The sequence below is a fragment of the Coregonus clupeaformis genome, chromosome 39 (genome assembly GCF_020615455.1).
Source record: "Coregonus clupeaformis isolate EN_2021a chromosome 39, ASM2061545v1, whole genome shotgun sequence".
NCBI classification, from domain to species: Eukaryota; Metazoa; Chordata; class Actinopteri; order Salmoniformes; family Salmonidae; genus Coregonus; species Coregonus clupeaformis.
The window spans coordinates 511,391-528,005 of NC_059230.1; the positions used below are offsets into that span (position 1 = coordinate 511,391).

A 16,615-nucleotide genomic window follows, 5' to 3' on the forward strand; every position below is an offset into this window, starting at 1 on the left:
CACACACACACACTATGTCCATCACTTGACACACACACATAAACACACAAACACAACACACTCACCTCGTAGTACTGTCCGTTGGTGTGTTTGCAGCCACAAGAGTTCTCTTTGACACACTTCCCGGCGCTGAGGATATAACCAGGGTCACACACACAACCCTCTGAACAGGGAGCATCACACCCCGTGGGGGGTCTGGAGGCACAGGTGGGCTGACAAGGGGCGGCACAGGGCACGTACTGACTGTTGGGGGGGCATGTCAGAGCTGGAGAGAAGGAGGGAAGAGGAGACATTAGGAGATAGGTCTACTTTAAAACATGACTGTCGCTTAGTAATGAATTTGTTGATTATACGGAATAGTACTGTTTGAGTGGATTGTTTGGTCTTTGACGTGCTAATAGCAGCAGGGTCTTTGGTGAGTGAATGAATGATTATTATATTAATCACTACAATTTCCATCTTCATCATCAATATCCGTCTCTTCCTTGTTATTATCATGTATAACATGTATCTGTTCCAGGGTTGGGTCAATTCCACTGCAATTCCAGTCAATTCAGGAAGTACATCGAAATACCAATTTCCATTATCTTTAATGCTTTTTAGTGAGGAATATTTGGAATGAGAATTTGGTTTATTTTCTGAAATGACTGGAATTTAAATGGAATTGACCCCAACACTGATCAATACTCACGGCAGAAAGTGCTGTTCCTCCAGGTTCCGATGGTGACTCCTCGGTCCTGACACTCGTTGACGTAGGACTCGATGGACTCACACAGAATGGGTTGAGCACCATCCAGCTCGCACAGGTCAAACAGACAGTCCTGGAAGAAACTCTGAAATAGACACACATAAAGGTACACGTGTCATCGATTTGCTCACAAAGCTTGGAGGTTTTGGTTACTTACGTGCAAAAATAAAGTTCATTGAATTAAATTGTATAAAACGTATTTAAACATTCCTAAACTAAATGTGTCTATACATTTACAAAATGTCTTTCTTGGGAGTGAGATTTCACACATTAAACAAACTTTCTTTTATCGTAAAGAACCTATACACCATACATTACAGTAATTACACACATTGGGGTAAGACGCTATATACCACACATTACGGTAGTTACTCACATTGGGGTTGACCTTGGGGTGACAGACAGCGAACTGTCCGTTCTTGTCCAGTAGCATGCCGCAGTAGCCAGAGCTCTCATACCTGTCCAGTTCATCATCAGTACAGCCTGGGACGGTGGTGTTGGGCTTCTTGTTACAACTGGAGTGAGAGACAGAGTGAATCAGTTGTATGTGAGTGCCTGTGTGTGTGTGTGTGTGTGTCTGTGTCTGTGTCTGTGTCTGTCTGTGTGTCTGTCTGTGTGTGTGTGTGTGTGTGTGTGTGTGTGTGCGTAAATGGTGGCAAGACTAACTTGGGATCTGTGACCCAGCTGTGTCCAAAGTCATTGGGGTTGGTGGTCAGAGAACCGTCTGGTTTCCTGAAGTCATCTTTGGAGTTTCCATTGTAGTCTCCACACAGTCCACACAGCTTGTCTTTATAGCTGAATACAGAGGAGAAAATTGGCCTATGAGTCAAGGATTTTCTCAAGCATTGTAATGACAACTTTATAAAATAAAAATATTACAATGTGAGAAGATTCTATTTGGTTTCTATGTTTTGTGTTGTGTTATTATAGCTATTTTTAGGGTATATCATGTCGAGGGTCACCAAAACTGTAATAGGAAACCAAGCTGCATAGACCCCATTTTTGGTCTCTCTCTCTCTCTCTCTCTCTCTCTCTCTCTCTCTCTCTCGCTCTCCTTCTCTCACTCGCTTTCTCTCTCGCTCTCTCTCTCTCTCTCTAGCTCAGTGTGTGTGTTCTCTTTAGTGTTTGTATGTTCTCTTTCTTCAGTGTGTGTGTGAAGCAGTTTTGACTCACTCCTTGATGACTTTGATGTCCATGTAGTGGTTTCCGTCATATCGTACGGTCACACCAAAGTCCATGGCTACAGTGTAGTGTTTACCAGACTTCAAAACAGACACGCCTGTAGCTGGTGTCAGTGGGATGTTCACATTGGTACCATTCAACTAGGAGGAGAAGAGGACACAGACATGGGTTAGTGAGGGGCATGCTTTTTAGCTTTCCTCTTTTTAAGCTGTCCAGTGTCTGTGTTTTGCATGAATTTTATGTATAATGAACAAAGAAATTAACGCAACATGCAACAATTTCAAAGATTTTACTGAGTTTTAGTTCAAATAAGGAAATCAGTCAATTGAAAAAAATTAATTAGGCCCTAATCAATGGATTTCACATGACTGGGCAGGGGCGCAGCCATGGGTGGGCCTGGGAGGGCATAGGCCCATCCACTTGGCAGCTAGGTAAACCCACTGGGGAGCCAGACCTAGCCAATGAGTTTGTCCCTACAAAGGGGTTTTACTACAGACAGAAATATTCCTGAGCACTCCCCATCCCCCTGACGATCCCGCAGGTGAAGAAGCCAGATGTGGAGGTCCTGGGTTGGCGTGGTTACACATGGTTTGCGTTTGTGAGGCCGGTTGGACGTACCACCAAATTCTCTAAAACGACGTTGGAGGTGGCTTATGGTAGAGAAATGAACATTCAGTTCTCTGGAAACAGCTCTGGTGGGCACTCCAGCAGTCAGCATGACAATTGCACGCTCCATAAAGACTTGAGACACCTCTGGCATTGTGTTATTTGACAAAACTGCATATTTTAGTGGCCTTTTATTGTCCCCAGCACAAGGTACACCTGTGTAATGATCATGCTGTTTAATCCGCTTCTTGAAATACCACACCTGTCATGTGAATGCATTATCTTGACAAAGGATGAAATGCTCACTAACAGGGATGTACACAAATTTGTGCATAACAATTCAAATAAGTAAGCTTTTTGTGCGTATGGAACATTTCTGGGATCATATATTTCATCTCATTAAAAATGGGAGCAGCACTTTACATGTTTCCTTTATATTTTTGTTCAATATATTTAATGCTGCTCAGGAATTTCCCTTTGGTGACAATAAAGATTTATTCCTGTTCCTGACTTTGTATGTTACTTTACATCGGCTCTGCATTTTATCAGTATTTGTTGCCATTGTTACGTTTTTTAACATTTTCAAATGTCATTCTTATCTATCTCCATCTCTCTCTCTCTCTCTCTCTCTCTCTCTCTCTCTCTCTCTCTCTCTCTCTCTCTCTCTCTCTCTGTCTCTCTACCCCCAACCCCATCCCTCCATCAATCCCTCTCGTTCTCACCTGCACTGTGCCTCCCTTCAGGATGGAGATCTTCACGCTGCGCACATACACATGCACAGCCTTCAGGTAGGAGATGGTTGGTTTGTTGAAGCGGTTTTCATTGTCGGCATGCACCTCGTAGTGAGGCACTGACGTGTGGTTACAGGGCTCTGACATCAGGTAGCTGCAGTTCCCCATGAAGTTGTACTTCTTCTTGTCGAAGGTGGTGTAGTGAGGGTCGCCAGATGCTACACAGGTAGAGGTGGCTGGGGGGAATAGTGATATAAAGTTGTGAGTGAGATTAGTAATTGGCTGGTGGAAAGAATACTGACTCAGTGTTCACATAGTTTGGGTTCGTTTTTTCACCAAGTGATGCCTGACATTATGTAAATAGTGTTCTCCAAGCCACACATAATACATGTTTACTGTATATATGGCTGTGTGTTTGCATAGCTAGGAATCAAACTCTAGGAACGATCCACTTTACTGTAAGTTGGTTTTACGATGGTACACCTTAACAATATAATTGATTCTAAGAACCTTTCATCTTTATACAAGTTATTATAAGTGACCTAATACAAGTTATGATAAGTGAGCTAATTCAAGTTAAGATAACTGAGATAATACAAGTTATTATAACACAGTTAATAGAAGTTATGATAACTTAGCTAATACAATAACTGAGCTAATACAACTTATGATATCTGAGGTAATAGAAGTTATGATAACTCAGCTAATACAAGTTATGATAACACAGCTAATACAAGGTATGATAACTGAGCTAATACAAATTACGACAACACAGCTAATACAAGTTATGATAACTGAGCTTTTACAAGTTATGATAACTGAGCTAATACAAGTTATGATAACTGATCTATTACAAGTTATAATAACTGGGCTAATACAAGTTATGATAACTCAGCTAATACAAGTCATTATAACTCAGATAACAGTACCTTTACGATAGCATGCACCGTTGCGGCACTCCTCCGTGGGAGAGCAGGAGTTGTCCACACAGTCCAGGGTGTAGTTTCCGGCACAACGACACAGCTTGGAGCAGCCGTCACCAAAGATGATCTCTCCTGGCTAAAAGGACAGAGACAGGGAGAGAGGAATTATTAACATGTTGTTAGATAATATACATTTTTTTTATTTATTTGTGCATTCAGTAAATGTATGTGTGTGTTCCTTGCATTATTTGTGATGTGCTGACCTGAGCAACATCAATTTCCATGTGAGTGGACATTCTGGACAGGAAACGTAGTGTATCATATGATATTGTATCATATTGTGTATGAAATCGTATATTGTGTATAATATATTGTATGCTATGCCGTATAATATTGTATATCACATTGTATTGTGTCATATTCTATCATATTGTACATTCTTAACCACAGACTGACAATCCCAGATGGTCTCGTACCTCATAGTAGTCACCTCCCTCCAGACAGCCACAGGTTTCTATGGGGACACAGCGTCTGCCTTTGAACACGAAGCCTGGCTTACAGAAACACGCACTGATACAGGAGCCAGTGCAGTTGGTGGAGGGTTCCTTACAGCTGGGGATGCAGGCTGGGCCACACTCTATGTACTCAGCATTGGGAGGGCACGTCACTATTGGGGGAGAGATGGAGAGGAGAATGGGGTCGGGGGGAGAGGAGAATGGGTTGGGGGAGAGAGGGAGAGGAGGATTGGATGTGGGGGTGAGAGGGAGGGAGACAAGGGGTTAATATCAGGAATTATTAGGTAACCAATTATTACCGTCACTATTGGGGGATAAAGGGATGTATGGGGTGGGGTGGAAGAGAGTCAAAGGTTAACAAGGTTAACAACAGAGCTAATTTGTGATGAATTATTTGGACTTTTTCTGATTCTGATCATGAGAACAGGTGATTGGCTGTTAATCTCACCTGGTGGTTTTGTGGTTGGTGGTTTAGGTGTAGAAGGCTTGGGGGTCGAAGGTTTAGCAGTTGTTGGTCCCGGTGTTGGAGGTTTTGGTGTTGAGGGACTTGGAGTTGAAGGTTTTGGTGTAGTTGGTGGTGGAACTGAAATAACCAAGGAAAACATTTGAGAGACATAAGAATACTTTCAGAAGACCAAATAAACTCCAGAGGCTAGCAGTTTTCAAAGATCCTAAGACATTATTGTCTATCTATATACTAGATATAGATAATCTCAGATCATAGATAATTCATTACCTGTGCAGATTGTGATGCATACAGCGTCTATAGCGATGTCTGTCTTAGGGGTCTCACCGTAAACGCCAACAATCACAAACTGAAACACAAACACCATCCATCAAATCAACATTCAAAGAAAATGAAAAAAAGTTATGGTTCACCAGATAAATACAATCACATTTGTGCTTCTATAAAGAAGATTTGAATATCAGAGTGCAAGGCTCTTCTTTAGTTCATATCAAATTCCAGTAGAGAGAAACGTAACACATCATTGTCTTTTCAGCCTGTGTACCTGCATGTTAGCTGAGCCGAGGTAACGTATCTCTGCAGGCTTCCAACCCTGGCCCTGGTTCCCTGTCAAGGAGAAGATGGGAGAACCAAGGCTTCCTCCTGGAGAGAGAGAGAGAGAGAGAGAGAGAGAGAGAGAGAGAGAGAGAGAGAGAGAGAGAGAGAGAGAGAGAGAGAGAGAGAGAGAGAGAGAGAGAGAGAGAGAGAGAGAGAGAGAGAGAGAGAGAGAGAGAGTGAGTGAGTGAGTAATCAAAGGAGGAAGAGGTGCTATCTATCTTCTGGGGAAGTGGAGCTGCAAGACAGTGGTCAACTTACCGCCAGTCACTGTGTAGACATTGAGCTTCATGGTGGTGGAAGTGCCGTACATGTAGTAATGGAAGGTGAGGTCCAGACAGCCAGAGGAGGTGGTGGATGGGCTCCACAGCTCTACTTTCTCTCCAGGGACACGAAATGATGAGTCCATCAGCAGATATTGGCCCACTGCGGAGAGAAGAGACCACATGAAAACATGACAATATGAGAAAGTACATGAGTGACCTTTAATAGGTCTCCAGTATCTATGCTGCAATAGTCTATGTGCTAGGGTCAGTCTGTTATATCTGGTGTTATTCTCCTGTCTTATCTGGTGTCCTGTGTGAATTGAAGTATGCTCCCTCTAATTCTCTCCCTCTCTCCCTCCCCACAGTGTTCAAACGAAGACCTACAGCCTGGTTTGGAGAAGTCATCGTCAGGACCAGATCCTTCTGTGTCAGTTTGTCCAGTCCACTGCTCCCAACCAAAGTCAGGATTTGACGGTTGACGTGCCTCCCAGTTGCACAGATCATCAGCGGTGTCGAAGTCACAACCAGTCAGACAGGCTGAGGAAATACATGAGATTGATTAGTACAGGTCAAACGATATAGTCAAACTTGAAAAGAAAGAGACAGAAAGAGAGAGGGGGAGAGAGAGAGGGAGAGAGAGAGAGAGAGAGGGAGAGAGAGAGAGAGAGAGAGAGAGAGAGAGAGAGAGAGAGAGAGAGAGAGAGAGAGAGAGAGAGAGAGAGAGAGAGAGAGGGGGGTGACAGAGAAAGAGTGAGACAGAGAAAGAGAGAGGGAAAGACAGAGAGGGGGTGAGAGACAAAGAGTGAGAGAGAGAGAGAGAGAGAGAGAGAAGGGGGTGAGAGAGAAAGAAAGAGACAGAGAAAGAAAGAGAGAGGGAGAGAGCGAGAGGGAAAGCGAGAGAGGGGGGTGAGAAAGAAAGAGCGAGGAAGAGAGAGAGAGAGAGAGAGATAGAGAGAGAGAGAAAGGGAGTGAGAGAGAGAGAGAGAGAGAGAGGGGGGGGTAGAGAGAAAGAGTGAGACAGAGAAAGAGAGAGGGAGAGAGAGGGAAAGACAGAGAGGGGGGTGAAAGATAAAGAGTGAGGAAGAGAGAGAGAGAGAGAGAGAGAGAGAGAGAGAGAGAGAGAGAGAGAGAGAGAGAGAGAGAGAGAGAGAGAGAGAGAAGGGGGGTGAGAGAGGAAGAGAGAGAGAAGAGAGAGCGAGAGGGGGGTGAGAGAGAAAGAGAGAGGAAGAGAGAGAGCGAGTGAGAGAGAGAGAGAGGGGGGGGTGATAGAGAAAGAGAGAGACAGAGAAAGAGAGAGGGAAAGAGAGAGAGGGGGATGAGAGAGAAAGAGAGACGGAGAGAGAGAGAGAGAGAGAGAGAGAGAGGGGGGGGTGAGAACGAAAGTAAATAGCTACATACCTGGACAAGCTCCCTCACTGATGACAATGTTATCCAGGGCTGAGTCACAAGAAGCAGACAATCCACGCTGTGCCTCAAACACAATCTGTAGACAGAGAAAAATACATTTAATATGGAGAATGTGTAGTCACCCAAGTCACTGTCATTGAATGAGTGATGTAATTCACCAATTATATGCCAGGTAGAGAGACAAAACCAGCGAAGCAAGGGCCACAACATATAAAAAACTTGAGAGGCCCATCGCTGGTGTCAATGTCTCCTCCTGTCTGTTTTCCTCTCTCTCACGTTCCCTGAACTATGATTGTTTTACAACTACCAGTGTCTCATTAAATACTTTACTTGGGAGGGGAAGAGAGATTAAAATTGCTGTAAAGAAAAGCCCAGAGGACTGTAAAACGGACACGGACACGGACACATATGACCCGACTAATCACTCTTTCACTGAAACCAGACACATACAGTACTCAAACATGTATGTGTCTATCCTGAATCTTATTCAAACACAAGCACGCACACACAGACACTCACGTTTAGGGTCTGTCCTGCTGGTTTGGCCACGGTGACAGCAGCTCCAAGCCAGGAGGGGCTCTGGATCCCAGTCTTCTCCCAGACTTTGTCCTCCGAGCTGGGCCACTTGGCCAGCACGCGCAGGTGGTTCTCATTGTCTGAGCCGTACATGTAGTAGCGGAACTGGACACAGATCTGGGTGGAGGTGGAGGAGATGAGGGCCGAGCTGAGAAGACGAGCCTTCTGCCCGTTGGCCACATTGTCACACTCATGGTAGATGTAGAAACCATCTGGAGAAATAAAGAAAGAAAAGGAGAGATAGAGAGAGAGAACGAGGGAGAGTGAGGGAGAGAGAGAGAGGGAGAGAAAAAGAGGGCGAGAGAGAGCGAAAGAAAGAAAGAGGGAGAGAGAGAAAGCGGGAGAGAGAGAGAGGGAGAGAGAAAGAGGGTGAGAGAGTGAAAGAGGGAGAGAGCAAGAGAGCGAGAGAGAGAGAGAGAGAGAGAGAGAGAGAGAGAGAGAGAGAGAGAGAGAGAGAGAGAGAGAGAGAGAGAGAGAGAGAGAAAATTTGACATATATGGGTGTGGAGATAACAAAGAGCCATTGAAGCAGTCTTCTCTGTGACGGGAAGAGTCATATTCTAAATGTTGGATATGACTGAGTTTTGAGGTGCATCCAAGTAGAAGATGAAACATCACTTTTAATTCCTATCAAAAGGTCCCCCCTTGGCTTGCTCAGCCTCATTGTAAGGTTATGATATTGCTATTAAAAGTGAGTTGTCTAAAGCAGAAACAGACTGGCCCTAAAGCCACCACAATCTATTTACCTACATGGGTGAAGAGAACATTCACTAACGTCTCTCATCTAGGTGATCTATATCTATACACAGGTGGGTGTCCCAAAGAGGAAAGGCTACTCACTGCCGTCAGGGTAGTCCCCGGGGGGTCCTGTTCCTGGTGTAGGGGTGGGGCCTCGGTGTCTTGTCCAATCACTGTTGTCGTTGCCGTCCTGCTGGAACTGACAATAGGGTGTACTTTCCTGGTTAAAGTCACAGGAGGTCAGAATGGCTGTAGGAAAGAGATGGGTGGAGAGAGATGGGTGGAGAGAGAGGGATAGAGAGAGATGGGTGGAGAGAGAGGGATGGAGAGAGAGGGATGGAGAGAGATGGGTGGAGAGAGAGGGATGGAGACAGATGGTGGAGGGAGAGGGATGGAGACAGATGGGTGGAGAGAGAGGGATGGAGACAGATGGGTGGAGAGAGAGGGATGGAGACAGATGGGTGGAGAGAGAGGGATGGAGACAGATGGGTGGAGAGAGAGGGATGGAGACAGATGGGTGGAGAGAGAGGGATGGAGACAGATGGGTGAGAGAGAGACTGTGAGTGAGGCCCTGAAAGTCCTACTAGCTATAGCACTCAGATCTCTGATGCCTTTGAACATTAAACAACAACAAATGCTCGACCTCAACTGACATCACTGAACGTAAAGAATGTGTGACAGTTGATAGAACCAATAAGGCAAATATTAGCTGATCAAATCCTTATAGCTAAATGGCATTATATCAAATGTGTTTGTCATGTGTTGTCCTCCCCACTGCTACTATACAGACAAGGTGACATTGCAAAAGACCACTAACTACCATATCAGCAGTAATGTATTTGGAATCTGTTTATTATATCTTAATTATGGAACACCCAGACCCTAAACCAATTACTTTATGGCCTCCTCCTGCATTGTTTTGTACCATAACTGTGAGAAAGTGTGTGTGTGTCTGTGTTTGTGTTTGTGTTGGCACGGGCACGGGCACGTCTGGCAGTGTGTAAGCAGGTTGTGTAGCGATAAGCATCTTTGTGTTCAGGGGAGGAGATGGAGGGATAGGAGGAGTAAGATAACAGTAAAAAGGAGGAGGACGACTGTGTGATCACGCTGTCCATAGCTTTAAACAGGTCAACATTCACAAGGCCATGGGGCCAGATGGATTACCAGGACGTGTACTCAGCGCATGCGTGGACCAACTGGCAAGTGTCTTCACTGACATTTTCAACCTCTCCCTGACGAGTCGGTAATACCTACATCAGGGGTGTCAAACGTCCGGCCCGCGGGCCGGATCAGGCCCGCAAACGGGTTTAATCCGGCCCGCGAGATGATTTCGAAAAAATAATAATAATAATAAAAATATATATATATTTTTTTGTTTGTTTTTTTGTTGTTGTTGTTGTAAAGTATAAAAATGCGCTGCAATTTTTCAATAAAATAAACTGCTGTTCCAATTGCGTCCACTGGATGGCGCAATAGCAATTGTGTTAAGCAAGCAAACTGTTTATACCGGGGCAGAGCAAAGTGGGTCAAGCACATGCAGCCAATGAGCTACTTTGTTTTGCCCGCGATATTTATTACGGCTTCTACTTTTAACATTATGTGCTTTGGCACCCTCATTGCCCCAATATGTCTCTGTCAAAAAAGAGAAAAGTGGACGCAGAGTGCAGAGTGTTCCAAGAAAAATGGTCATCCTATTTATTCACGAAATTGAATGGGAAAGCTGTATGTTTGGTGTGTTCAGAGCATGTTGCAGTGCTGAAAGAATATAACCTTCGTCGCCACTATGTGAGTCTTCATGCCGACAAATATGACAACTTTCAAGGACAGCGGAGATGAGAGAAGGTGAATGAACTGTTGGCGGGTCTGAAGAAACAGCAGTCTGTGTTTACTCACAGCCGAGACATCAGTGACGCTGCAGTGAAAGCTAGCTACCTCATTGCTATCGCAGTGGCTTCAAAACCATTTAGTGAGGGTGAATTTGTAAAAACATGCATGATGAAGGCAGCGGAGATTGTGTGCCCTGAAAAGCGGCAGGCTTTTGCAAATATCAGCCTGACAAGAAACACAGTTGCAGACAGGATTTCCGATCTTTCAGTGGATTTGGACAGCCAGTTGAAGCAAAAAGTAAAGTCATTTATTGCGTTTTCGGTTGCAATTGATGAAAGCACGGACATTACAGATGTTGCACAACTGGCCATTTTCATCCGCGGAGTTGATGACACATTGACCGTCACCGAGGAGTTCGTGGAGTTGGTGCAGATGACAGATACAACGACAGCAGCTGATATTTTTACAGCACTCGTCGGCGCGCTGGACAGGGTCGGAGTGGACTGGTCCCGCGCTGTCAGCCTGGCTACAGATGGTGCGCCCTCAATGATCGGGAAAAAAGCAGGCGTTGTGACAAAGTTCAGAGAGAAAGTGCAATCTGCAAATGGAGGACGTGATTTTTTTGACTTTTCACTGTATTTTGCACCAGGAGGCTTTGTGTTGCAAGTCATTAAAGATGGATAACGTCATGAAGGTGGTCATCCAAACTGTTAATTTCATCCGATCCAGAAGCCTGAATCACCGTCAGTTTGACAGCCTTCTCAGAGAGAAAGACCACATCTATGGCCTACCATACCACACTGAGGTAAGATGGTTAAGCCAAGGTGCTGTGCTGAGGCGTTTCTTTGATTTACGAGAAGAAATTGAACAGTTCATGGAAGAAAAGGGCAAACCAGTGTTAGAATTTCATTCCACAGAATGGATGCAGGACCTTGCATTTATGGTGGATGTTACAGAGCACCTGAATAACTTGAACAAACAGCTGCAAGGGCGCAACAAAGTTGTCACACAGTATTATGACAGCATACGTTATTTCAAGTTGAAGCTGTCATTGTGGGAGACGCAACTTGCCGGTGGTGATGCAGCTCACTTCCCCTGTCTGAAAAATGTGTGCGCGACCCAACATGTGGCAGACATGAAGCGGTTCAAAGATAAAATAACGGGACTGTTACGGGAGTTTGAGCAACGCTTTCAGATTTATGTTTATATGTTTTTATGTTGATGTGCTATTGTTTTTAATTGATTTTATTTTATTTGTATATTTAACCTATTCTTGACTCTGTGGTTCTTGCACTTGTTTGGGGAACAGGATTTCATTATTTTTATCTACATTTCTGCCTGAGAAATGACACCCTGATATAGTTCTGTGATCTGTGATATACTTCTGTGAATCACTGAGGCATTGTGTGTTTGTGTGTTCTTTGTCCTCAGAACTTTCAAATAACTTGAGGTGTTTTATGATTAATAGTGATGTTGTGCTTTTGGACACTGTCCTCAGGCTCCAGCTTTATGTTTATATGTTTTTATGTTGATGTGCTATTGTTTTTAATTGTTTTTATTTTATTTGTATATTTAACCTATTCTTGACTCTGTGGTTCTTGCACTTGTTTGGGGAACAGGATTTCATTATTTTTATCTACATTTCTGCCTGAAAAATGACACCCTGATATAGTTCTGTGATCTGTGATATACTTCTGTGAATCACTGAGGCATTGTGTGTTTGTGTGTTCTTTGTCCTCAGAACTTTCAAATAACTTGAGGTGTTTTATGATTAATAGTGATGTTGTGCTTTTGGACACTGTCCTCAGGCTCCAGCTTTATGTTTATATGTTTTTATGTTGATGTGCTATTGTTTTTAATTGATTTTATTTTATTTGTATATTTAACCTATTCTTGACTCTGTGGTTCTTGCACTTGTTTGGGGAACAGGATTTCATTATTTTTATCTACATTTCTGCCTGAGAAATGACACCCTGATATAGTTCTGTGATTTGTGAAACAGTTCTGTTAATCACTGAGGCATTGTGTGTTTGTGTGTTCTTTTTCTTTAGAATTTTCAAATAACTTGACGCGTTTTATGATTAATAGTGATGTTGTGCTTGTACTATTTTGGACACACTGTCCTCAGGCTCCAGCTTTATGTTGCATGTTGATCGTATTAAAACAAAGAAAACAATCTGAAGTTGTTGTTTTTAAGTTATATATACCATGATTTTTCCGGTCCGGCCCACTTGGGAATAGATTTTCCTCCATGTGGCCCCTGAGCTAAAATGAGTTTGACACCCCTGGTCTATGACTTGGGTGACTGGAGTCTTTGACAATTTTATGGACCTTCCTCTGACACCGCCTAGTGTATAGGTCCTGGATGGCAGGAAGCTTGACCCCAGTGATGTACTGGGCTGTACGCACTACCCTCTGTAGCGCCTTACGGTTGGATGCCAAGCAGTTGCCATACCAGGCGGTGATGCAACCGGTCAGGATGCTCTTGATGGTGCAGCTGTAGAACTTTTTGAGGATCTGGGGACCCATGCCAAATCTTTTCAATCTCCTGAGGTGGAAAAGGTTTTGTCGTGCTTTCTTCACGACTGTCTTGGTGTGTTTTGACCATGATAGTTTGTTGGTAATGTGGACACCAAGGAACTTGAGACTCTCGACCCGCTCCACTACAGCCCAGTCGATGTTAATGGGGCTCTCCTTTACCTGTAGTCCATGATCAGCTCCTTTGTCTTCCTCACATTGAGGGAGAGGTTGTTGTCCTGGCACCACACTGCCAGGTCTCTGACCTCCTCCCTATAGGCTGTCTCATCGTTGTCGTGTTCAGGACTACCACTGTTGTGTCGTCAGCAAACGTAATGATGGTGTTGGAGTCGTGCTTGGGTGAACAGGGAGTACAGGAGGGGAGTAAGCACACACCCCTGAGGGGCCCCAGTGTTGATGATCAGTGTGGCAGATGTGTTGTTACCTACCCTTACCAACTGGGGGCGGCCCGTCAGGAAGTCCAGGATCCAGTTGCACAGGGTGGTGTTTAGTCCCAGGGACCTTAGCTTAGTGATGAGCTTTATGGGCACTATGGTGTTAAACGCTGAGCTGTAGTCTATGAACAGCATTCTCACATAGGTGTTCCTTTTGTTCAGGTGGGAAAGGACAGTCTGGAGTGCGATTGAGATTGCGTCATCTGTGGATCTGTTGGGGTGTTATGCGAATTGGAGTGGGTCTAGGCATAGACTGTTCTCTCTGCTACCGCACGGCAACCGGTACCGGAGCGCCAAGTCTAGGTCCAAGAGGCTCCTTAACAGCTTCTACACCCAAGCCATAAGACTGCTGAACAATTAATCAAATAGCCACCCGGACTATTTGCATTGACCCCCCCTTGTTTTTACATAGCTGCTACTCTCTGTTTATTATCTATGCATAGTCAGTTTACCCCTACCTACATGTACAAATTACCTCGACTAACCGGTGCCCCCACACATTGACTCAGTACCGGTTCCCCCTGTATATATAGCATCGTTATTGATATTTTATTGTGTTACTTTTTTATTTTATTTTTTACTTTAGTTTATTTAGTAAATATTTTCTTAACTCTATTTCTTGAACTGCATTGTTGGTTAAAGGCTTGTAAGTAAGCATTTCACGGTAAGGTCTACACCTGTTTTATTCGGTGCATGTGACAAATACAATTTGATTTGATTTGATCATGTTCGCAAGGACATTGTGATGACTGGATCATGTGACTGAACTCACCTGCCTGTTGTATCTATCAGATGCTATACAGTAGACCCACAGGGTGGGAGTTGCATAATTTTGTATTAATTTAGCCCAACAGTAAAACACCTGATTCAACTAATCACCTTATCAGTTGTGGTAGGGCTGCGTATCATATTTGAATCAAGTGGTCTGCTAATATTAACAACTTACCGGCGTCTCTCGCTGATCTTGCATAGCTGTGTAAAAGAAAGTTATAAATGGATGAGAACAGATGTATAGAAAATAAGAGGTAGATTAAATGCAGTTTCCTGTTTGTATAAAATATACTGTCTGGGATCTATCCATATGCTATGTAAAGAATAGGAATTCCTATAGTATCAAAAATACCAGCAGAGATTTAAGAAGTAAATTAAATTAATTAACAGTAGACGGGTTAGCTGACAACATCACAAAAACGCTGCATGCCATTCAATGGGGCAGAAGTCTGTGTGTTGTTGTGATTCTGGATGGCCAGATAGCTAGCCACAAGGACAAGATGCTGCCATGTGGGCAGTGGTGTAAAGTACTTAGGTAAAAATACTTTAAAGTACATTAATTTACTGTTTATATTTTTGACAACTTGTATTTTTACTTCACTACATTCCTAAAGAAAATAATGTACTTTTTACTCCATATATTTCCCCTGACACCCAAACTCGTTACATTTTGAATGCTTAGCAGGACAGGAAAATGGTCAAATTCACGCACTTATCAAGAGAACATCCCTGGTCATCCCTACTGCATCTGATCTGGTGGACTCACTAAACACAAATGCTTTGTTTGTAAATGATGTTGGAGCGTGACCGTGGCTATCCGTAAATAACAAATAATTGTACTGTCTGGTTCGCTTAATATAAGCAATTAGAAATTATTTATACTTCTACTTTTCCTTTTGATACTTTAGTATATTTTTGCAATTACATTTACTTCAGATACTTAAGTATATTTAAAACCAAATACTTTTAGACTTCTACTCAAGTAGTATTTTACTGGGTGACTTTCACTTTTACTTGAGTCATTTTCAATTACTTTTGCTCAAGTATGACAATTGGGTACTTTTTCCACCACTGCATGTTAGAGTCCGTAGGTGAAAGGCAATTTCAGCTAGTTTTATCTTGCTCTTGATACCATGTCTTGTTTTGAGTTGCTTTGACGGATGTCACGTCTCTGCTAATATGTCCCAAGAAAATTGCTAGCTAGCTAAACAACAATTGTTCATAAAGTTGTTTTCAAATCATTCAGAACAATTACTTGAGAGGGTACAATTTCAGAGCCACATCTGTTTAAACCACATCCATCAGAACAAGATTACAATTACACACAGGTAGCTCCATTATCCCTTATGGCTCCAAATGTGAGTCCATTAACACTGTCTTTACAATAATGTGTATCAAGTATGGCAGATGCAACAAAATCAATTATTCTGTAAAACTTGATTGGTAAAATATTCCAAACACCTTACAATATCTGATACCTGTAATTAATACTTTACAGTATAATATTATCATACAATCATAATCAAACATTTCAAATTGACAAAACTAATTTGATTACTCAACCAATCAAGTCCAACTATTCAATAAGACCATAACAGATCTTGAATAACATTTTCAGCTCAATATTAATATCTCAGTCTCTGTAACTCACCCTTCTTCTGTAGCGGTCACCGCACTGTACCCACATATCCACAGTAGGACACAAATACTTTTTAATTTGCCCATGGCTAACTTAAAGAGTTAGCAGGCTAACCATTCAGTTAGCAGGGAATGAGGCTAACCAGAGGGATCAGGGTACTGTTATAGGTGGGATGAAGGTGTAGAATAAGAGAGGAGGAGGGAGAGAAAGGGAGGGTGAAGGGAGTGGGGTGTATTATAATCACTATCACTCTATCGCTAGCCTACGTCTCAAGATGTGTATGATATTGCGTTGCACATTGCAAAACCACCAACCCAATGAGTGAATGAGTAACTGTGAGTGATATGGCATGGGTGTGTTCAGCTTATGAGTTTTTGTCTGACGACAGAATAAGCTAGAATGGGTGGGGATGCTTCGTAAAGTACTGTATCTGTATAAAAATGCATTGCATAACAGTTTTAAGGCCTAAGTTTAATTAGGACAGAACCACACCAGTATTGGTAGTGGTGGAACAAGTACTCAATTGTCATACCTGAGTAAAAGTAAAGATACCTTAATAGAAAATGACTCAAGTAAAAGTGAAGGTCGCCAAGTAAAATACTACTTGAGTAAAAAGTATCTGGTTTTAAATATACTTAAGTATAGTGCTTTATAA

General features: G+C 43.0%; 1 protein-coding gene across 1 annotated transcript in view; it reads right to left on the minus strand.

Annotated features, from left to right (window-relative positions):
* LOC121554189 (IgGFc-binding protein-like) overlaps nucleotides 1-16,055 on the minus strand; it is a 145,931-nt gene extending 129,876 nt beyond the window's left edge. Inside the window, 18 exon segments of the mRNA XM_045211778.1 lie at nucleotides 66-265; nucleotides 692-833; nucleotides 1,125-1,263; nucleotides 1,415-1,543; nucleotides 1,922-2,070; nucleotides 3,259-3,503; nucleotides 4,197-4,326; nucleotides 4,667-4,857; nucleotides 5,154-5,288; nucleotides 5,442-5,520; nucleotides 5,716-5,813; nucleotides 6,027-6,191; nucleotides 6,416-6,568; nucleotides 7,430-7,514; nucleotides 7,958-8,226; nucleotides 8,854-9,000; nucleotides 14,497-14,522; nucleotides 15,973-16,055. Of these exon segments, the coding sequence (XP_045067713.1) occupies nucleotides 66-265; nucleotides 692-833; nucleotides 1,125-1,263; nucleotides 1,415-1,543; nucleotides 1,922-2,070; nucleotides 3,259-3,503; nucleotides 4,197-4,326; nucleotides 4,667-4,857; nucleotides 5,154-5,288; nucleotides 5,442-5,520; nucleotides 5,716-5,813; nucleotides 6,027-6,191; nucleotides 6,416-6,568; nucleotides 7,430-7,514; nucleotides 7,958-8,226; nucleotides 8,854-9,000; nucleotides 14,497-14,522; nucleotides 15,973-16,046 (2,556 nt within the window). The 5' untranslated portion in view covers nucleotides 16,047-16,055.
* Nucleotides 16,056-16,615: the final 560 nt, after the last annotated feature.